The sequence below is a fragment of the Halichoerus grypus genome, chromosome 6 (assembly GCF_964656455.1).
Source record: "Halichoerus grypus chromosome 6, mHalGry1.hap1.1, whole genome shotgun sequence".
NCBI lineage: Eukaryota > Metazoa > Chordata > Mammalia > Carnivora > Phocidae > Halichoerus > Halichoerus grypus.
This window is the reverse complement of record NC_135717.1, coordinates 33,392,265-33,414,790: the sequence shown is the minus strand read 5'-3', so window position 1 is coordinate 33,414,790 and position 22,526 is coordinate 33,392,265. Positions and strand designations below refer to the sequence as shown.

The 22,526-nt window shown below is 43.7% G+C and overlaps 1 protein-coding gene across 2 annotated transcripts in view; it reads left to right on the top strand.

Annotated features, from left to right (window-relative positions):
• The window catches only part of HAPSTR1 (HUWE1 associated protein modifying stress responses), a 28,980-nt gene extending 10,774 nt beyond the window's left edge, over positions 1–18,206 (top strand). The window contains exons 3-4 of one of the 2 annotated variants that reach the window (XM_078074812.1): positions 1,099–1,374; positions 17,139–18,206. In XM_078074812.1, the coding sequence (XP_077930938.1) occupies positions 1,099–1,374; positions 17,139–17,200 (338 nt within the window). In that variant the 3' untranslated portion in view covers positions 17,201–18,206. Of the gene's footprint in view, positions 1–1,098; positions 1,375–13,346; positions 15,772–17,138 lie in introns of those variants that run through there. The other variant, XM_036074662.2, reaches the window with a different exon arrangement.
• The last annotated feature ends 4,320 nt before the right edge of the window (positions 18,207–22,526 follow it).

Here is a 22,526-nt window from a genome sequence, read left to right as displayed (position 1 = left end):
GAACGATGCTCCTACTGAGAATTCATTCTGAGAATTCTTTTTTTTTTTTTTTTTTAAAGATTTTATTTATTTATTTAAGACAGAGAGAATGAGAGAGAGAGAGCACATGAGAGGGGGGAGGGTCAGAGGGTGAAGCAGGCTCCCTGCCGAGCAGGGAGCCCGATGCGGGACTCGATCCAGGGACTCCAGGATCATGACCTGAGCCGAAGGCAGTCGCTTAACCAACTGAGCCACCCAGGCGCCCACATTCTGAGAATTCTTGTTTCTGAAGGAGAGTAGAGCTTAGTGGTAAGAACCACAGACTCTGGAGCAAAATTTTAGCTCTTGTATATATTCTGTGACCTTGCTAGAGTTACTAAGTGCTCAGTAGCTGTTTCCTCTTTGCAATAGGGGGATCCCTAGTACCACTTTCAAGGTTTCTTTTTTGTTTGTTTGAGCAATCTCTACACCAGTGGCGGGCTCGAACTCATGACCCCAAAATCAACCGCCCCATGCTCTATCACTGAGCCAGCCAGGTGCCCCTCAAGGTCTTCTTGCTACCTTTTTTCTCAGGTGAAGTGGAGTATAGTAATAATACACATTTAATAATTTACCCATCATTGGTATTATTAAACAGGCTAGCTTAATTAGATTAAGCTTATTAGCAAGATTTTTAAGGGAATAGCATTTTAAAATTGGTAACTTGGCTAATAAAAACTAGTCCTTTCTATTTAAAATTACTATTTTTGGGGGGCGCCTGGCTGGCTCAGTCAGAAGAGCATGCACCCTTTGATCCTCAGGGTTGTAAGTTCGAATCCCACATTAGGGGTAGAGATTACTTAAATAAACCTAAAATAAAAATTTTATTTTATTTTTTTAAAGAACAAGGCAGAAGCTCTAGGACTGTGTGATGTGTTAACCCTGAATTTAGACCATTGAGATTAAATGCCATGTGTAACACTTCAAATGTAGATGAAATACAGTTTAGTTTAATGGATTACCCCATACTTCATGATACTCATTTTGGTTAACTTGTAAAATGGTTTTCTTTTAGAAGAGAATGCAGCCTGGCTCTACTGATCATCATGTATCTTTTTTCTTGTTCTTTTTTCCTAACAGAAAGCGTGGATACTCATCAACGAAGTTTTGATATTGGAATTCAGATTGGCTATCAGCGACGCAATAAGGATGTGTTGGCTTGGGTTAAAAAACGCAGAAGAACTATTCGTAGAGAAGATTTGATCAGCTTCCTGTGTGGGAAAGTTCCTCCACCACGAAACTCTAGAGCTCCCCCAAGACTGACTGTAGTGTCCCCTAACCGAGCTACTTCAACGGAAACTAGCTCATCTGTAGAGACTGATTTGCAACCCTTCCGGGAAGCCATAGCTCTGCATGGTAAAGCCGTTTAAACATATTTCTTTGGAAAAATGGTTAAGAGTGTGCCTGTGGACCCATTTTCACATTTAGGTTTAGGTCCAGATATATTGTCTGTGTTTTGTCTATTACAGTAACTACGTGCTCTAGAAATGTTTAAGTAGAATGTAAGCTAAGAACTTAACGTGGGCAATTTTTGAATGTTAGCTAGCCCATCCTAAAAAATGTTTTTAGAAAGCTAGTTTGAGCTTATCAGTGTCACAAATAACAGAATCTTTTGCAACGTTGATTAGACCTTACTGCTTTACACTTACTATTGTACATGTTTTCTTACTATTCTGAGTCAAAGAGGAAGTTCTTGTGTCTTAAGAATTCTGTTACATTGCTGACTGCCTGGAGAGCCTGGTCAGTGGCAGGCAAGTGAGGCAGGTAATTGTTGGGCTGTTATCGTGGGAACTCCCTTTGACACTCTGAGTTACTGAGTGTGCCTGTAAAGGGGGTGAGAGTTGATGACCCAAGTGGGAATGGACAGATATAAGAATAAGTGACTTTGCTTATGTCTGTTGTCCCTTAGGTCCTTGCTTTGATAGTCAGGACTGTCAGGACAGTCTGTCACCATCTCCCCAGGCTAGACCTGCCAGACCTCAGGGCTTTATTAAGTATTACTGAAGAAGCCTGGGGGTGTGTAGTCAACAAGTCTGTTGTTGTTTGTCCCTCTCTAATACAGATTACAAGTAGAGCTGGAAGAGGTGTTTACATGACATTTAATACTGCTGTAAAAATAAAAGAACAACAAAGTAATGAGACTTAGTTGGAACTGAACAGGAAACATGCATGATGCAGGTGATATAAGAGGAGAGAAGTAATTAGTGAGTTAGCTCAGGAGGCCTGTTGAAAGTGAACATTTCTGGGCCATAGTATAGGTCATCTAAAACTAAGTAACCTGGTATTAAAAAGGGTGGGATAGAAATGCAGAGGGCTTCTATATCCTTGAAGCTTTAAGGCTTATACAGATTCTTGTTCTCTTTGGCAGACCTTGATTCTTTACCTAAAACCCTAATCAGAGCATGGGGTTGAAAAAAGTGTTTTTTCCTTTTGATAGTTTATGATAAGTTAAAAACACAGACATTTATTGCAAGAAAGTCCCTGATGTGTGGATGCAGTACTTAGCACTGCTGGCTGTTTCTAATGTAGGGGAATAGTCATGCCATCAGAACTTCTCAAACTCAGGCAAAAACAAGGTCGATTTGTTCTTACTCAGTTACAGATTTCACCTCTTTTACCATTAAGTTTGGAACAAATGACTGGAAGTGTGTGTAGTGACAGGTGACCAGCCTGTCCACAACGGTAGGGCTGGATGTGGTTGTTTCTAAGCATTCTGATTTTCTTTATTGTTAGGTGCATTTATGATTCATTCCATTCCTCTCTCGTTAAAGTTTTTTTTCTGTATCATACTATACTTTAGAAGATAGTTTTAAGACACACAAATGCCACTCCTATTATAAAATCTTAGTGCAGTTGTATACCTTGTAAAAAGTGCCAGGTCTCCCCCCCCCTTTTTTTTTTGACTGTTAAGCTTGTGATTTGTTATTTTCCTGAATTTTTGGAGTTTTAGTAACAATGTAGTTTTAAGAAGAGACTTTATAATCTTGACTTATATTTAAATTGTGAGGTTCAAGGAAGTTTAAAGCTGTGTAGAAAAATAATCTTTCCCTTTAGTAGACTTCAAGTAGCACCAGTCCAGGATATACTGGAGACTCTGTGTACTCTTAACTCTAAGGTTCCTACACTGAATTCCCGTAGTTAAAACACTGTTGTGGTCAAGTAATACGGCCCCTTGGAAGAGTATACAGAAACAAATTACACTGAGTTTTGTGCTTAGTGGTTTTAGAAAACATCAGTGTGTTGAGGAGAATGCTAGTCTGGTTTGAGTGTTTAAAGTGATTTGAATGATTTCTAGTGATAGGGCATTGTTGACTAAATTATAAAGCAATTAATGACCAGCTTTGTAACCAGGTGTCCTCGTGATCTGAGTTCCTGGATAATCTGTAAATTGAAGTGAAAACTGCCCAGATGATCTTCTAAAATGTATTTGGAGACATCTTGAGTAGGGGACATTCTTGTCAGAATTTAGTTTTGCATATAATTGCTTAGCCAGATTTGTGAAATGTAGTTGAAGTCAAATTGAAGTTCTTAAGGATCTGCATTGGAAGGAGAGTCTAAATTCATGAGGTTTTGGACTACAAGGTGGGGGGGGGCGGGATATAGGAAAAGAGTTGCGTATTGAGGTATACTTACTAAGTTTTTAAAGAGCAAACATGAGTGTAGAAGGTCACATCATTCTATCCCTTTTTATGAGAGGACAGTTTTCCCCCATAGTTTTTCTTAATCAGCTCCTAAATACTTTCCTGTACCAAACACACCTATATACATCTAAAATAAGCATTTTATTTAAAGAAAAATGGCAAAGATGTAAGATACTTGTAGAACATTTATTTCCTTAGACACTGAGGGTGTGATAATGAGTAAGATCTTCTGATTAGTATGTGTCAGCCTCGGACTTAACAAAATTTCAGTCATACATACATCAGTTAATGGTTATCCAGTAGTTTCAGTCAAATCTGTTGGTTATTGAGGCTTAAAGAATATCATCCAGTGCTTTATTTGGCACTGGTCTGCAATATAGGTTGCTTTTTTTCCTGTGTACCATGGGATCTAGGCATTTGGATATTAAACTTCCCAAGAAGTCAGAGAAATACGTAAGTGTGTGTTAAACTGATTTTTGTCCTTGCCTTGTTAATCCTTGTCTTAAAATAAGAACATCAAAAAGTTACCAAGTGCTGAATTAGTACCTGCCACCTTGTTTTTAATGTAACAGAAGATTTCAGATGGACCTAAAGTCCTCTGGACCGTTTTGTGGTTCTCAGTCTCCCTTTCTCATTCTACCTCTCAGGCATCTTTTCTCATTTGGAGCTTTTCTTTTCTTCGTTTTTTTTTTTTTTTTTTCTTCATAGGCTCTTTCAGCCTCGATCTTTCCTCAGGCTCTTTCACTGACTTAGATTACACTCTCCAGGTCTCAAGCTCTAACCGCCTCCTGCAAGGCCCTGTACTTGTAGGCCCCTGTTCCTGAGTGCCTGGTGCATGTGCTCCGTTGTCCTCTGGCAGATGTCCATACCACAACATCCCTGCATCTGTCTCACATAGATGCCTGCAGTCCTTCTAGCCCCGTTAGCAAATACCCATCTTTTCCTCATTGAGCCATTCAGATGGATATATGTGTCTGTGCCATCTCTGGGAGTGTATAAATGAAGAGTGAGTGCTTCCTTTTCTGTTGAGGCCAACACATACTTGGACAATTTTATTTTAATGGCATAAATGTGGTATGTGTAAGATATTCTAGGGGCAGAAAGGGACACTTTACTACGCAGCCTGGCCGTGCATTAAGAGAAGGCTTTTTGGAGGAGATGAGGACTGGGCTCCTGGAATAATCTTCCTGCTCTTGTGTCCTGGCCCTGGGATGACCCAGTCGCCAGCCCACTCCCACTGGAGTAGTCTTTTCCCATCTTGTCACTTCACTGAAAAATAACCTTTGTTTACAGCTGATAGGTTGCAGTCAGAACTCAGCATGGCATTGCAAGACCTTTCTAATTGGGTCTTGACCTTGGGTCAGATACCTTAGCCATACTGTCTCATCTGTGGAAACACCTCCATGCTCTTTTCCCAGATCTTTCCCTCTGCCTGCTCATACTTAAAGATGGATCAAGCGCCTCTTCCAAAATGAAGCTTTCTTGCAGATCTCCCTTCTGAAGCCTTCCTTGAGCTGTTAGTCTGTTCTCTCCTTGTGGCTGTCCCTCCCAATAGATTGGGGCTACCTGAGGGCAGGGCCTTGTCTTAAAGCTTCTGGCTTTAACAGAACCTGGCAAAGAACCTGGTGTAGATGTGTTCTGAGTTGATCAGAGTTCAGAGGTCTGTTACGTGTATGGATACAACACAGTGGGGCCAGAGAACCTTTAGGAAGAGTTGAGGATCACAGATCTCGGGATGACTGCAGTGAGGATAGAAGGAATGGTGCATACCTTAGGAGAGCTACAAAGGAAACTCCTTAAATTAGAACAACTGAGACTTTGAATGGGGCTTGATGATGATGCACCATTACAGCTACGTTAATGTTTACTTTGTGCCAACATTCTGCTAAGGAGGTTCTCATTTAATCCTGCACTTGCCTTGAGTTATTGCCATTTTGTTGATGAAGAGGGGGGCTTATTTGGCTTCGATGGAACAGATTAGTAAGTGGTAGAATAGATACTCCAGATCTGCCTGTCTCCAAGTGCATGCTCTTAACCACTGTGCCTCCATATTTGTACATTTGTGGTCCCTCCCCCATGGGTCTGGGGGTTGGGTGGGAAAGAAGATTTTTCTTCTCTAAAGACATCAGACAATACATGCATTTTCTGTCTTGGGTTTCTCACCATAAGTGAATCTCGTTAAGTAGGCTTGAAGTGAATGGTTCGTGACTTGCTGTATTTCTGGTTCACTTTAGTAGAAAGAGTGGTTAGGCTTTTTTGTTAGGTAGGTAGGCTACATTCTCAGTATGACCTTGGGCAAGATGGTTAACTTTTCCAAGGCAATCTCCTCCTTTGTGGAAGGTGATATACTTTGTAAGGTGTTAGATTGAGAAACTAAGCAAAGTACCTACCTACCCTTTCACAACACTGTTTTTTTACCTTGAGAGAAGGGGGACTTCTGATTAGTTCTAAGTCCTATGAGCGCCCTCTTTGCCTCTGGGTGGCATTTCACTGCAAAAGTAGACCTGGAGCTCGGGTTAGCCTCTGAAGATACTTTTTTCCCCTCCCTTTTCAGTAAGGATGGCCTTTTAAATTGCGTATATCACTACAGAGGGGAAGGATAATGTAAAACTTACTGTTAATTACTTAGGTTACTTGCTAGGATCTGGAGCTTTTTTTTTTCATTTTTCATGTTGTTATAATGAAGTTGGTGCTATTCTCTTTCTACTGGATGGACAGATTCTCAGTTGCCTTGCCCAAGCTACTGTTATGTCTGGAAAGCCTTAGATTGAAATCTGGTCTCCTCGTTCTGAGTTTTGTTCATTATTGGGGCGGGGGTTAGGTGAAAAGGGTCCAGAGTAGGAATGGGGCGTGTGTTCATGGAAGGGAAGTGAGAGACCAGGCTGAGAGAAGCAGTTGGATGCCAAGGCAGACTTCACTCTTTTGATACCTTATTCAAAACCGCCTCGCTCACATCATCTCATAGATGGTCTTTGTAGGTTCCTGGCTGCGGTTCAGACTGTCCCTATACAGATCAGAAACACTTGGTTTTAGTTCCAAAAGTCATTTTGATGACATTCTTGACTGAGGTACTAGGAACCAACCTCACTGGGCCTGGGTTGTCCCTTCTGTAAAATTCCATCCGTTCACACTCACAGGCCCCTCGCACGCAGGGTGTGGTGTCATAATAGGCGCTGGTGGGAATTGCTGTCATTGGCACTTGACTTTAGGATCTCACCTTGCCCAGTTTTAAGTTCCTTTCGTGTTTAAATTCACTAGTGTAAGTACTGAAAGGGGCTTAGGCAGGCTAGCCTTTAATGTGACCCTGGAGAATTTCAAACAAAGGAAAGAAACAAAGTTTGTTGTTTTAAAGAAAGCACTTAGTGAGTTAATACAGCAGCTCCTAAGTAGTGAAGTCTGCAATCTGAACCCTTTTTAGTTTGAAACCCTCCCTTTTGGTGGATGTGGTGTTACTAGTTCTCATTTCTGCAGTTCAAATCCTTCTTTGGAAGTGGTGGTGATTTAAAAATAAAGTATATATTGTCATTTTGTAGCCTTTTCTAGTGCCCAGCATTTACTGAACACTAAACACTAAGCACTGTTTATTAGAGGCTAGTGGTAGGGGCCTGTGATACAAAGATGAGTTACATAATATCCTTGAGGAGTTTCTAGCCTGGTAGAATTGTGTTAGAGCATTTGAGGTATATGAACACAGGCAGTCAGATTGAGACACAGTACCATTGCACTAGGAGTGTTAATAAACTCCATTTCTGGCTCCTCCTTTTTTGCCTAACAAGGTCTTCTCTGGGCTAACATACATGGTTATCCTTAGTCTTTTAAATAAATCATTAAATTGCTTGAAAGGTTCTTGGATCTGGAGGAACTGGGTGTAGGGCTTTTTCAGAAAATCATAAAAGGTCAGATAGGAATTTTTACCTAGGAAAAATGTAAGGCAAATTCCTAATTTGTTAATACTCAATGTATAAAACTAATCCCTTCTTCTCCTAGTGTTTATGGAAACCTGTGGATTCCAGGCAGCTTGAACCAATAGGGTTTTTGTTCCCTGAGCACAGGTTTTTGTAGCTTTTGCTAATTTATCAGAAAACATTCTTTGGACCTGTGTTGTGCACTAGAGCAGTACAGAAGAAAAGTTAAGGAATTTTGGTGAGAACAAAATTGATTGTTGATAGAATTTGCTAGATACCTGAGATCCAATACATTTAAGAAGAAATTTAAGTATTTGTGTTTGGTTCTGTTTCTTCCCCTTTCCTTATCACTCTTGTCCCCTTCCATCCATAGAGCTAAATAATTTAGAAACAAATATTTGATAGCTAACAAGTATAGTATACATGAAACTCCTTGTAACTTTCCGTTGCAGAGGACTAACTGGAACTGACCTATGGGGGATTTTGATCCATCCGTCACAGTCCTTCCTTCTCTTGCCTGTCTGTACTTCTAGTACAGCATGTGGAACACAGTAGTAGGGACTTAATAAATGCGTGTTGAATGTTGCAGTCTGCATCTTCATGAAATAATAGAACTGTTGATAGTTACTTAACAGTAAAATATTTTAAAAACTTACTTGGAAATTAAGATGTAAGAGATTAATGCACCAAAGCAATCTCATCACTTAATTGCTTAAAATTGATTATTTCACAGAATCTTCTTTAATTAAAATTCCTCTGCAGGCTGGAATTTCTAAATTATGGCCTTTGTTCAAGCCAGCTTTTGAGAACAAGAACAATGAAGGCAATTAACATTTTTGATGAAAAGTTGGCATTTTCTGTATATTAAGATTAGATATTAGCTGCTGAAGTTTCCAGAGTAGGACTTAACTAAAGCTACCAACATCATTGATATGAAATTGTTTTGAACTTGCAGTAAAATTTTGCTGGACATTTTTTCATTGATGTGAAAAGGAGTCCATGTAGCCATGCCTCAGTCAGTTTACTCACCTAGTACTGGTAGTTATGAAGCACTTTAACATTTGAGTTTAATTTTTCCGCTAGTTTTCTGATTTATAAATACCAGTTTCTCTTGGAAAGTTTGAAAATTTCCGAAAAGTAAAAAATTCAGTATCTTGTTATCCCACTATATAGAGATAACTACAGTTAAATGTTTGGTGCATTTTCTTTCAGTCTTTTTTTCAATGTATAAATATTAAAACTATTTCATAGTTGAGATCATACTGAATATATGGTACTGTATCTTGCTTTTTTCATTTTAACGTCGTGAGCATTTTTCCCATGGCATTAAAACTGTCTTTGAAAAATTTGAAAGCATTGGGCTGTCAGCATAACTGAAAATGTTTTCTTGGTGTGACACATGTATCTTTGTAATTGGTTTGATTTAGTGTGCTTTACTTCAATAAAAATTCCGTATTACAATTTACATATTGGGGTGGGGAGTGGTATCTACTTCAAATTACTAAAATCTTAGTAGAATTCCTTTTTCCATAATTTGAACTCCTTCCCTGGTGCATTTAAAACACGACATTTTACACACAAGTGCTTGCTTGCTTAAAACCTCAGAACACCACTCTGCAAAGGGAGCGCTACCCACTTGAATAGCGCAATTCATTTGAAATGCAAGAATGCCAGTGTCCTGGGGTTCCAGTCAGGAAGTTCTCACTTTGTTCAAATGGTGGGGATTTCACATCCCTCCTTTCATACTGGAGATGGGAGAACTGGTGGAGCATATCTGCCCAGGGTCCTGAGCCTGTGCTGAGTGGATCGACCGTAATGACAGCCCGTGTATTCTCCTCCAGGGCTGGCCCTCTGCCCTTGCAGGCTGCAGGGGGTTGGGGAGCGAGTAGACAGTGTAGATGCAGCCCCCAGGCCACGGGCTGCCGGACAGAGGAAGGGAGGTGGGCCGGTTCTGCACTTGATCTTTCCGTGCCTGTGACCTGACTCCGTGCTGGGAAACTGGAATGACGTGGAATTAATTCTGGAAACAGGATTTTCTTACTATCTCAAGCATGAATTTGGTATGAAAATAATAGTTATGTGCTATTTTTAACAACTGACCATGTAACATAGATTCCTATAACCTGGACTGTGACTTTGTTTTAGCTCCAGTGGGAGCTTTCTTTTCAAAGTATGATGAAATCATCCTAATCTTTTTTTTTTTTTCTTACTCCTGCACTAATCATTTAAAATGGATGCAGAAACTAAAACTGATTGAGTTTATCTTGTATTAAGCAATGGAGACTTTTCTGTCTAATCATACTACTTGTTCTGCTGCTTTTGTCAATTGATATTCCCATAGCCCTTTTGAAAAAGTGTGTTTTGGTAGAAATTAAGTTGTATGCCCTTGGGCCGTACAACTTAGTTTTTAGTTCTGAAGCATGTCTAGACTCTCTGTACTTGTATAGGCCTGATCATGTGGCTTAGCTAAGGTTTCCTGAAGCATCTTCCAGTAGCTGTCATTGGTTTATAAAATAAAATTTGGGCTGTTTAAAATAATATATTTTTTGGTTGTTCATCTTAATTTTTTTTTTTTTTTGACACTTTTGAAAAGTCTTTTTGGGGAAGATTTTAGATCGTTAAACTTTGAGAAGAATTTTCACTGCTGAGAGTAGATAGGAAGCAGGTAATGTGGCACATTGTGACTTGACTTTAGCTTCCAAACTAAGCCCCGAGTCATACACCCAACAGAAAAAAGATTGTGAATTTCCAGCAGTTACTGGGGAATTTTCAAATTGACCAAATTGATAATTTAATATCTCTTCTTTTTCATGGAGAATAGCAGTGGAAGCAATAGAAGTGTTTGCTTGATGTGCCTGTTCACTTCTGGTGGAGTATTTTGTGAGCCTTGGGTATTTGTCCCTTAGGTGTTAAAACACGTTGCCATGTTAACAAGAGGGATTCTGGGGCGGGGGGTGGGGGTTGTTGAGTTCTCTTGGTGGTTTCAAATGATAAAGGGATCCTCAGTTTAATTATTGAAGTAGCCCAGTTTCGTGCTGAAGGCCCACATTTTGCAGTGTAATCTCCTTAGGACTTCCTGCATTATGAAACAGCTATGAAAAGGTTATTGTCTTAAGTTCTTGGACACCTTTTAGTAGTTGGTTATGGACTGCTAGGTTAGAAAAAAGAAAGCACAGCTCTCCCCTCAAACTGGTGGAGAGCTGGAAAGAAATGCCAGCAATTTGGGAATAATTGAGTTTTTTAAAACTCGATGGCAAAGATTTAAGAGGAAAACCACCTGGGTTTGTTTCCTGGCGTTGGAGAGGTGAATGAACGTCAGCAGCTTTGGATTTCAGTGGGTTTCAAAATGGGCAGGGCTTTGACGCACCCTCCTGTTTTTAGAATTCGGTGAATGCTGTGTGCCAGGCACCGAGGGCATTAGGTAGAGATGAAACGACCCTGTCAATAGGAAGAGACAAAAGATCCTATTGCACTGTGTAAGATGAGCCCAGGACGTTTCTTTCCCTTTTCCTGTATGTTTAATAAGCCCATGTGGGCTGAGGAGGAAGCGTGGTTCATTTTTGGTGTTACACTGGAGATGTCCAGCAGGCAGTTAGAAATACGGATGGGTCCTTGAGCTCAGGAGAAATGCCTGCTCCTGTGGAAAACGATGCCTGTAGGTAAGCTCAGGGGTCAAGGACACCACCCTGGGTGACACCAACCTGTCAGAGGCAGAAGAGAAGCCCACAGAGGCCACTGATGGAACTGTCAGGCTGGAGAACAGGAAGGAGCGGAGAGTTTCAAGCAGGAGGGAAGAGGAGCCAGCAAGAGACTAAAAAAGGAGAGAGGTAGGAGAACCAGGAAAGAAGCCTGAGTGGGCAGGAGCTGCTAAGGAACTAGGGGCCTCAGTCGGCAGGAGCAAATATTGGGAGGTACAGGCCCGACCCTCGGAAAGAGATCCTCAGAAGGAACCGCAGGTCCTTTGCTTTGGCAGCGCACATCCACGCTCTCCCTGTAGGAGTGCAGAGGGCAAGAAGGGAGAGAAGCTAACTGTTAAGTGAGGCCTGAGGCAGGCCAGACCCTAGACCCTGTCGCCACTTCCTGCTGAAATGTTGACCTTAAGGGGCAGGGTCAAAGTGAAGGGGAGATCTTAGATCGTGCTTGTGTTTGAGCCCCAGCTCTTGCTCACTGGCTGTGTGACCTTGGGTCGCTTGCTTAACCTCTTAACCTCGGTTTCTCATCCGCAAAACTGGTAATACAGATGGCAGAGGATTATTTTGAGGATGAAATTTAAAAGTACGTAGCGCCTAACACAGGAAGTGCTCCGAGATTAGTGCCTTTGTCTTTTTTTTTTTTTTTTTTTTTTTTTTTATAGGCACCAGCCTTGGAACGGTGTGGAGCTAAAGAGGGGTGTGATCAGCCTTCCTCTGGCCACCAGTGGGGAGGGAGGACGCATCTTCCACAGGGAGAGCAGTGAGGGGGCTGATTGGTACCAGGGAGGGAGTTTGAGAGCAGTAAGAAGAGGTGTGGGCTGCAGAACAGGATCATCCTAAGGGAGACTGTTGAGGCCACGGGCCTGAGAATGTTCACAGAGTATTTGTAGTGTAAGAACAATGTTGAAGGGAATTTATTGATTTGATGTCGTAGAAAGCAGAGGATTTTTTCTCGACTTAATGTTCAAATTTAAATCACATTTATAGAGTATAAAATTAGAAAGAATGGGCCCCTACCAAACCAACCGGTAAGCTTATTTTAAAATCTAAGATACAAGTTATGCTCTTTGGGAACATGGATTATATTAGATATACTCTGTAATAGTCCAGCAATAACACAATCCCTGTGTGAGGCTAGAATAATGTAAGAGGAAGTTCATAAGGCACATCCACTGTCCGTGACGTGAGGTTTTCAAATTCAACACTGGTTAATGTTTCCTGGCCTCACTTGTTCCTTTCACAGGTTTATCCTATACATTTCAGAGTGGAACATATGTTTGCCTCCTTAGCTATTCAAGAGTCTAAGGAATGAGTGTCCAACAATGAGTTGCTGGGTCTATTCTGGATTTAATTCAACCTTGAAAGCAGCAGGATTTTTTTTTATACCATCCTTGTGTTCCCTCCTCTGAGGGATTATATATGGTAAATAAGGCTGTCCAAAGGAGTATCTACCAAATACAGTCCAGACCTTGGGTGATCATATAGCTTGATTTGTCCAAGGGCAGACTGACTTTGTACTTGATGTCCCAGCATACTTTTTAATAATGACCCCTTTTTTGGGCTCAAGAGTGCACTGTTTTGGATGATAAATTATAAAGTCAACTTAAGGGGTAGTTGGAACAAGCCCGCTCAGGCCTGGAAATGATGCTTGCTCTCCCCTGTGTGCACATAAACACACTGGAAGGATCTGTTGGGGATGGTAACTGGATAACCAAACTGTCCTGTTTAAAAGCAAGCACCTGCTGTCCTCAGCCATAAGATACAAGTAACATACATACCGAGTAGAGTAGGTGGGAGGGTTTTGTGATATGTGTGTACACCTAGCAAGGTGCTTGCGACCTAATAAGCTTCCAGTAATTGGTAATTATCAATATTGTAAATATTGGTAGTATTACCAATAAAACATCTACATCAAAAGCCCATGGATTCGTTTTTCCAGAAGAAAACATAAACTGCTCCCTGGTGACCCCCCCCCCCTTAAGAAAACAGGGAGACATCCTTTGATCCTATGAAACATTCAACGTAAAGTGGGTTGCTTTCAAGAGGGTTCAATAATCGAGCAACTCTAAAACCTTTTTTCTTCTTCCTAGGTCTTAGTGGTGCAATGGCTAGTATAAGCGTGCGTTCGAGTACCCCAGGCTCTCCTACACATGTAAGCAGTGGATCGAATGCTAGTCGAAGGAGAAATGGACTCCATGATGTCGATTTGAACACTTTCATATCAGAAGAAATGGCACTCCACTTGGACAATGGTGGAACTAGAAAGCGTACCTCAGCCCAGTGTGGCGATGTCATTACAGACTCACCAACCCATAAACGCAACAGAATGATCTAAACTGCAAACATTTTCACACCCACCATGCTGCTTGAAAGCCACTTGATCCTCAACATATATTATTGCAAAGGAAACATGAGGCCATCTTCCCTTGTTCACTGTTTAAGACAAGTGAATTCTATAGTGGTTGCCATAAAAGGAAGTTCTAGGTATTTAGATGCCTCTTGTAACTATGGCTTTCTTAAAACTATAATCCTAGCAGAGGACATCAGAATCGTGTAGTCATTAGCAAGATCATCATAGGCAAACATATATCCGTTCCAAGGCTAAAAGTGACCTTAACTGTATTTATTCTCAAAGGGAAAGGAAATATCAGATGTTTATTTGGTTATAGAATGCCTTTTTCCCCCCCCTTCCTCTCCTTGGTCCATTTCCTGCTGTGTTGAGTGTTTTGCTTCAACAGTATTGCCAGGTTCCTAAAATTATCTCAAACCCACGATTTGGCTTCCTTGTCAAATCTGCAGGCTTCCATTTTTTTTTTTTTTTTTTTTTGCAGCACTAGATCATGCACCTGGGCTCTTTGGAGTCACAGCGCGTGACTTCTAATGATTGGACTGTGCCCTGTTTTCAGTTTTCCAAGCAGTTTCTAATTCTGGTGATTGTGTGATGTAAAGAGGTGCTATGATGGTCATGCAATTAATACTTAATATTGAATCAATACACAGAACTTTATCGGATTCACTTTGTGTGTGTTAGCGCTCTAAAAGTAGCAATACTATTAAATTGCCCCCATACTGACCCTGTAGGCTTAAAATACTCCCGTTTAAAGACAAGTACTACTTCCCACGCAGGGTACTGTTCCTTATGGTAAATGTAAACACGTAGACTGCATTCAAGGGGGACCTAAAGTAGAGAGATCATGAACTTTGAGGATGGGCTTCCTTTTCGGTTCAGTATTAGCAAGAGGGAGATGGATGCTGGGGGAGGGTAGGTATTCCAGTCTTTTCGTGTCCCGTAGTACCTTTTTCATGAATGCCCTACTTTGTGTGCAGTTTCCATTGGAATGGCAGAAGATAAAGGTCTTTTATCTGCTAATAATGTGGTCACAACTTAAGTAGCACTCTCTGGTCCCTCTCCTCTAACAAGTGCAGTTTGGAATCTCATTCTCTAAGAGATGGAATCGCATGGAGGCTCTCTAGGTGTTAGGTAGACCTAAATAAAGGTTCCGAGTAGACCCTCTGTTGAGTCCCTGTAAGACCTCTTGTAGCCACAATGTTTTAGAGCATGTTTGATTGTTTCCTCTTCATTTTTAATATCTTGAACTGAATGATAGTCTTTTTTAGATGAAGAACTGATGTCAGCCTGCCAGGTACTGTAATTTATTCTATCATATTATTATATTATATATCAAGTAGGACAGTGAAAATGTTTCCTTGCAAACTTGTAGTCCAGTATCAGTTAACTTCCTGTTTTTATCCTGAAAAGACCATTGCAAATCAGTGTAAGGGTTTTTCCAGTAATTACTCACAGCACTTTGTTAAAGTTTGCAATTCCTTCAGCCATTTAATAATAATCTTTCTGTGAAGAAACTGCTGAGTTAACCATAATATTCATTGACTGGGTGGGAGGTGAATGGAATGTGTGAACTGAAGTTCTGTACTCCTTATAGACCTAGACCTTATTTAAAAAAAAGAAGAAAAACCAAGTCAATTCCATACTAAAACTAGGAACGAAAGTGAGGTATTTCTAAATTTTTGCAAAAGTGGATCAGTTTTTGTTTGATACATTGAATCTGTCATTTTACCTGAAACAGACAAGCCTATGTATTATGAATACTTTTAAGCTTCCCTTTGGACTATGCCCAGAAATGCATTTGGAGTTACTGTTTTTCTATCGTTGTCAATTTAGATTCTGGAATTGGCATTTGGTGGTGTGAAGCGTTGCCCACAAGCGGCCAGAACTCCTCTTCCTAAAGGCTTTTGAGATTGAGGAACAGCTGTATAACCTCCCCCTTATGCCCTGGTTCTAGTTCCTCCCTCTGAGTTGAATAACAGTTTTTTATTTTTGGTTGTTTTGTTTTAGTTGGTGCTCTGACGCTTAATCTCAGTACCCTTTACTATTGATTGTCAAATTTTGATAAAACATGTGCCATTTTCTTTGGTAAGAGAAAGCAGGTCTTATGTCTGCCAGAACACGATTTATATGCCTTATTGGCTCCATTAAACTTTTTAAAAACTTTAGCACTCGTTACTTTTTTCCACTGCATTTAATCTCAAATGCTGTTTGTCAACCTCCTCGTAACTCCTCCGCGTGCTCTGTCTCATTGCTCTCTCCCGCGCCCCCTGAGCACAAAGTAACTCTAAGATCTAGGAGTAGAAAGGGAAATGGTTTCTTCTCATAGGAAGACTTAGTTCTGACTGCTAGATTTTTGAAGCCTTTGATTGTGCCATTTTAGATCCAAACAAATCATGGAAGATTGCATATTGTGTGGTACTTTTTTAAATAACATTGAAATTTTTTTTTTCAGTCTCTTGAGAACAGTGTAGGCTGAATTTTAAAACTTAACAGTTTACTTTGGGGGAACAGAACCTCCCTTTATCTTTTCAGCTAGGTTCTCGGATTCTTTTAGACATCATGGCTCGTTAGATCTGTTCTCGTCACCCTAACTTGGCATGAGTGGGTTGAGTTCATCCTTATACTGCAGTGTTCTGAGCATGGCTGAAGCATTAAAAACTTAATTATAATGTTTAGTATTTTATAGAGCAAAATTAATGGAAAGCATTTGGCTGAGTCTAAAGACCCGCAGTCAAATTCTTCAATGTGGTTTACCCAACTGGAGTAGTGGTACACACCTTAAATCATTCAATGAATAAATAATTTAAAAAACCAAAAAACTATGGGGCTTGTCTGCAGTTTTGTTTTGGTCATCACATCTGAATTAACTTTTTTGATGTAATCAAGTTCAGGCTTTTAGAAAAGAACCAGCCTTCTTAATTTTTTTTGCCCCCCTAGGGGCTATTGGAGCACATTAAATTTGCCCGTGTCTTTGGGCCGTAGGGGTTCCCTCCAGCCGTGAAAGTGGGGCTGGCTTCTTCTGTGTAAGTCAGAGGGGGTGGCCAGGGCCCGACAGAGGATGAGCCAACCTCAGTGCAATGAAGGTGCAAGACACCAAGGGATGATTTGGAAATGGAGGGAGCTGGGGACCTAGTTGGGAACACGGGCTGCAGAGTTAATTTTAGAAAAGTATTATGAATAAATCACTAAATTTTTGGCATGATCTTTTGAGGGGTATGGTGACTATGTTAGTATATTTACCTCACTCGTTGCATTTGATTCCATATTGTTTGTTAGAGCCTGCTGCTTCATGAGAATGACTACCTAGGTGTCTAGTTACAGGGTGGGGGATCTTCAGAGCTATATTCTGGACTCTCCGGGTTGGGGTGTGGGGGCATGAGTTGAAAGGTTCTGCCAGAGAAGCCGTTGTTTATATTCTAAAATTACAAGAAACTGAAGGTTCATCCGTTTAATTTAGTTAAAGGAGGTGGTTGTGGTCAGATGTCCGTAGTACCTGCTCCCCCTCCTTGAAAGTTGTTCCCACTCTGTTCAGATGACCTGACCTCACCACGGCCAGCTTGCAGACTCCTCACTGCAGCGGTGTGTAACGTTTGACATCTCAGAGTGAGCAGCAGGCCCACACCCCCAGGCTGGCCATCCTGTCTCTCTGAGTTTGCGCCGAAGCGTGTGACGCGCTGAGATCCAGGCTTGAACTTCCTGCTACACACCTGCACGTTCTCTGTGAAGTTCAGCAGACGGCAGCCTAGGTAGGACACCCAGCAGGTTTGGGGGGTCCAACATGGATCGGGTGGTCCTTGGGAAATTGGGAAGTCTCCCTGATGCTGTTCTGCGTTTCCGAGGACCTCTCCGTTGCATTTGTATGGCATTAATGCTTTGAAGAAACACTTAAAACTCCCCGAAGTCCAGCCACACAGCTGCTTACAGTGTGTGCGCAGATCTTTCCTGCATCAGAATATATATGCTGATGATTTTATGACTGAATGGTACTCCCTTCTATGGATGGGCCTTTAGCTTCTCATAATTAGCGGTAGTAGAGTAGTGAACATTGTAGTTTCTTTAAATTTCTGTAGGATCCATTTCTGCAGGTAAAAATGGTCGGTTCAAAGGAATTCAGATTTAAAATATTAATGGGTCCTACCAAAGGACCTTCTGCAAAGTACCGGTTAATGAAAGCATCCACATGGTTCTCCCTACATCTGAGCCAGTGTCAGGTATCTGTACCATTTGCAGGTAGGGGTGATCTTACCATTTTCATTTGCTTTTTGCCCCTTGTTTGAAGGAAGAATCTTTGCTCGAAATCCTGTGGATTTGAATGCTGACTCCACCACTTAAACTGGGTGTGAGAACCTGGGTAAGTTTACCTCTTTGGGCTGGTTTCATCGTCTGTGAAATAGGTATATTGGAAAAAAAGAAATGATGTGAAGCTCAAGACCGCAATTCCTTGGGTGCGTTTACATCTACACCTATAATCTGCCTCCCCATCAGGGGAGCCCTTGAGTGCTCTGGGATGTGGCTGATAATTTTTGCAACGGCACATTAAGAAAAACTAATACACATGCATTTTTGTAAGGAGAATTAAAATGTTAGACATTAATATAAAGGCTCTTGTAATTTGTTCCCCCCAAAGGTAAAACCTGAATAGTTTTGGAGTGTAACCTTCCTAATACTTGTCTTTCATGTATGCAGCCATTAAAAGATATGCAGGTTGATTGATGGATATTTAGGAGTTAGCATTGGGTAATACACTTGGGGGGACATAAGTCATTGTGGGAGATGAACTTAGAATCTCCAGTCTTGGAAATGGACTGATTTCACCATGTTCCAGTGCAGTTTAAAACCGGAGGGATAGGTATTAAACACGCGGTGGAGCTTTTGTGCTGTGAGATGGTTAGTTTTCAGGGCAAGAGTTGTCCACACCTGCGCGTGACCCTGTTTTCAGACAGACTGAGTGCCTACCCTACGAGACACCACAGGCCAGCAAGTACAGGTGGCCTCGCTTCACTGGTTCTTAATCCTCAGGTCGGGGGGCCCCACACCTTCTGAACCCAGGTTGAGGGGGTGTTTGTGTTGCAAAGGGTTTTGGCGCAGACCTCTGTCTTAGCACAAATGTACCAGTTAGTGAGGGCTGTGGCTTTCCTTTGTTTTAGGATGGGGTTGTGCCACTCTGAGCTGCCAGAAGTGTTTAGGGCTCCCAATCCCTCACAGACCTGCCTTTGAGAGCTTCAGGAGTCTTAGGTTGGATCTGGCTTCTGCAGTGGGCAGGCTCAGCAGGCTGAGAACAGTCTTGCAGCTGACTGAGAAAGAAGGCTCAGGTACCTGGGACAGCCTGCCACCACCGTTCTCTGGGCTGCTTTTGGCCACCTGGGCCAGTGGACTCCCCATCCTGATGTCCTCCAGAAATACCCACCAAGGTATGTGCCATGGTAACTTTGAGATTTGAGGGAAGAGTCTCAGACTGTTGATACTCCTTAGGGGTGGTGGTGCCGGGGCTGAGATACCTTGGGAGTGGGAGGGGACGGGAACACCTACCAATGGTCCCTGAGTGCCGTGGGAGGAGGCCGATGGCTTCCCCCATCTCTTCCCCCAAAGCCAATCTTGTAACCACCATGGCAGGGATGGTTTCAAGGTCTATCTAGAAATTGGTAACTACCAAGACGTTCTGATTTGCTGTTTGAGGCTTAGGTGAACCTAAACATCTGGCATTGTGTTTTGCTTACACTTGTATTTGGTATATGGAGGCTTGTCTCTTGCCCATCTCAGTGTCTGTCAGATGAGCTGGACTGGAATCCACAGTAAGAGATACCTGTGGCCACCGAGACCGAGCGTGGAGATAGATACATATGCACTGTACTAAGAGAGCTGAGCAGTTCCTCTCTGTCAGTGCACGCCACTCCACAGTTTCTTGCTATCTCACTAGACCAGATTGCTGTTTGTGGTCCTACTACATTGATTTCACCACCAGATCGGAAACCCAGGTTCTCTGGGCATCCATGGCTGGCGTACCTGGATAGTAGGTGCCCAGACAGTTGTTGAACGAGCGAGTAGGTAAAAGGTGGCTTGAAATTTTCTAGGTTTTCATGAAAAGTCCCTAATTTTTCCTCGGGCTTTCACGGTGTGTCCAGAAGCAGGGTGTGGTGGTTAAGAGCTGGATCTTGGGGGGGCGCCTGGGTGGCTCAGTCGTTAAGCGTCTGCCTTTGGCTCAGGTCATGATCCCGGGGTCCTGGGATCGAGCCCCGCATTGGGCTCCCTCCTCCGCGGGAAGCCTGCTTCTCCCTCTCCCACTCCTCCTGTTTGTGTTCCCTCTCTCACTGTGTCTCTTTCTGTCAAATAAATAAAATCTTAAAAAAAAAAAAAAGCTGGATCTCTTGGGGTCAGTGAGGTGGAGGCAGCCCTGCCATGGGTCTGGGGGGGGGAGGGGAAGGTGCCTGCCATGGCAGCTGGTGCCTGGTGAGCACACACACCTGTTAGCTGCTAAGTGTGGTCCCCATCCTATGTGTGCTTGCATAAAATTCCCTCGTCAGAGTCTAGGAGGGATCTCCCCGGGGTTCTACACTAGCCTGCAGCCTCAGTGTCCCCCCATTTCCTCTCTTCCCTCAGATTGCATGGTTCTCAGGCTGCCCGCATGTCAGAGTCAGCCGTGCTCAGGCTGTACCCAAGGCAAACTAGATGGTTCTCCTTGGGGTGGGACGCAGGTGCCAGCATTTTCCAAGCTCCTCCAGCTGAGGACCACTGTACGAGGACCCAGGTGCATCCTGCAGAAAATGTAGAAGGGAATGTTGCTTTGGCCCTTTCCAGATTGTTTCCTGGGCAGGTGGCCAGTGGCATGGGACTCTGCCATCTCTGAGGCTGAGGGCAGCTGGTGCTGTCAGAGGACTCTGGCCCTCCCCTTGGGCTGCCTGCCCATCCACCTTCAGTCCCTCAGGCTTGGAGGAAGTCTGGACTTGACCAGTGTGTTCCTCTGGGGCAGGGTGCTTTCCTGGGCTTGGCAGGAGGAAGTTTGCACCCACAAGCCTTCAGGGTGTGGTGAATCATGGCTCACCAGGAGTGACCCAGCAGGTGTGCCCCCAAGATGACTCTCCTGCACCTGCTTGGGAATATGTCACCTTGGAAGGGATTAATAGAGATTCCTGGGCTCTCCACCCACATACACTGAACGCAAAGGTCTGGGGTTGGGGACAGGGTGTCTGTAAAAGAATAAAACAAAAATGGATCCTAAGTCCTGGCACCTGGTTACCTCTGTTTACATTTTAAAGATGACATTGATAGTATGTGCATTTGGGGGGGAGATTGGACAGGAAGGTCCCAGGTGAGGAGTCTTCCTCTTCTGAGTGGCCGCCTGGGTCCCTGCATGCGCAGCTGGGCCTGGAGTTGTGTGGCCTGCAGCTGAGCGGCGAGCTGGGCCGTTGCACCATCTCAACCTGGAACCCTGTCTCAGGGACCTGTGACAAGGACCAGTCCCTGTCCCAGGATCGCAGGGTGGGGCTCGCCCACCACACCCCAAGTCTCCCCACCCTGCCTAGAGGTACTGGGTGTCCTGTATAAAACATGGCTCTGTGTGTGCTTATACATGTGTATATCTGAAAAACAGTATACGGAAGGGGTCCGATACGCCCCAGACTGCACCTGGGTTTCCCGGAAGTGCCCGTTACCAGCCCGTGCAGATGTGCATCTTGTATCTTGTGCCCTGAATGTCGCTCGGAGAACATCCACCCTTCTCCCCATTTACCAGATGAGGAGCTGAGGCTTCAGTGACTGGCTCTGTGGCCGCTGCCCCGTGTGGGGCCTGGAGCCTCGTGCCTGTGGTGTCACCTGTCTTGGCAAGTTCTTGAGCCACCCTGCCTCAGTTTCCCCATCTGTAAAGAGGGTTGTGCATATGAACTGAGGTAATGCCTAAAACGGGAGGGTCCCTGGCACCGTGGCCCTAAGATGGCGTGCTTTCCGTTTCTCCACGGGGGAGATGAAGTGATCTCCCGGGGCTGGTAAGTGGTGGGTTGGAAGCTGCCCCCAACGGAGAAGAGAGCGCTCTGGGGGAGGAGTGGGGTACGCTGAGGTCAGCGGACAGTTCAGGTGCAGCGAGTGTCACCAGGAATGGTTTAGGTGACACTCCTGGGTTCGATGCGGACCCACCTCCAAGGGCAGGAACTATCTGTTCCCAGTGGCACACGGCCTTGACCTCGACCTCAACATAGGAGCAGGTGAGCTCCCGCAGAACTGCCTGGGACCTGACATCCCAAAGAAATCCCATGTCAAGTCAGCTCCCCAGCAGGGCTGCCTCCCCTCCCCCCCCAATCCACCGCGTGGGCTTTGCTCCAACGGCGGAAGCCAGAGTGCTGACAGATGTCCCCAGCACGGGTAATTGGCCAGCAGGGTCACCGGCCCAGTGATTGCGATCCTGCCCATCTCCCAGCCCAGCAGGCGGGGAGGCCCCAAGGAGACAGCGGTGGGGTGGGGGTGGGGGTCAGTTGTTTCCAGGCCCCCAGCGCGCCGCTGACTGGCCCTTTCTGAGGCCTGGGAGGAAGGACCGAGCTTGGGCCACAGGCACTGGCTCCCCCGCCCGCATTCTCCGTCGGGGCCAGTAGTGAGGGTTTCCTGGCCTGGGCGTGACCTGGCAGGGTTCGGTGTCCACCCCACTGGAACCTTCTCCCGCAGAGGCCTCGCCCTCCTTTTATTTTTTTTTAAAGATTTTATTTATTTATCTGAGAGAGAGAATGGGAGACAGAGAGCATGAGGGGGGAAGGGTCAGAGGGAGAAGCAGACCCCCCGCTGAGCAGGGAGCCCGATGTGGGACTCGATCCCGGGACTCCAGAATCATGACCTGAGCCGAAGGCAGTCGCTTAACCAACTGAGCCACCCAGGCGCCCTCGCCCTCCTTTTAACATTTACTCGGTTCAGGGGCTCTATCGGACGCAGTTCTTTGATT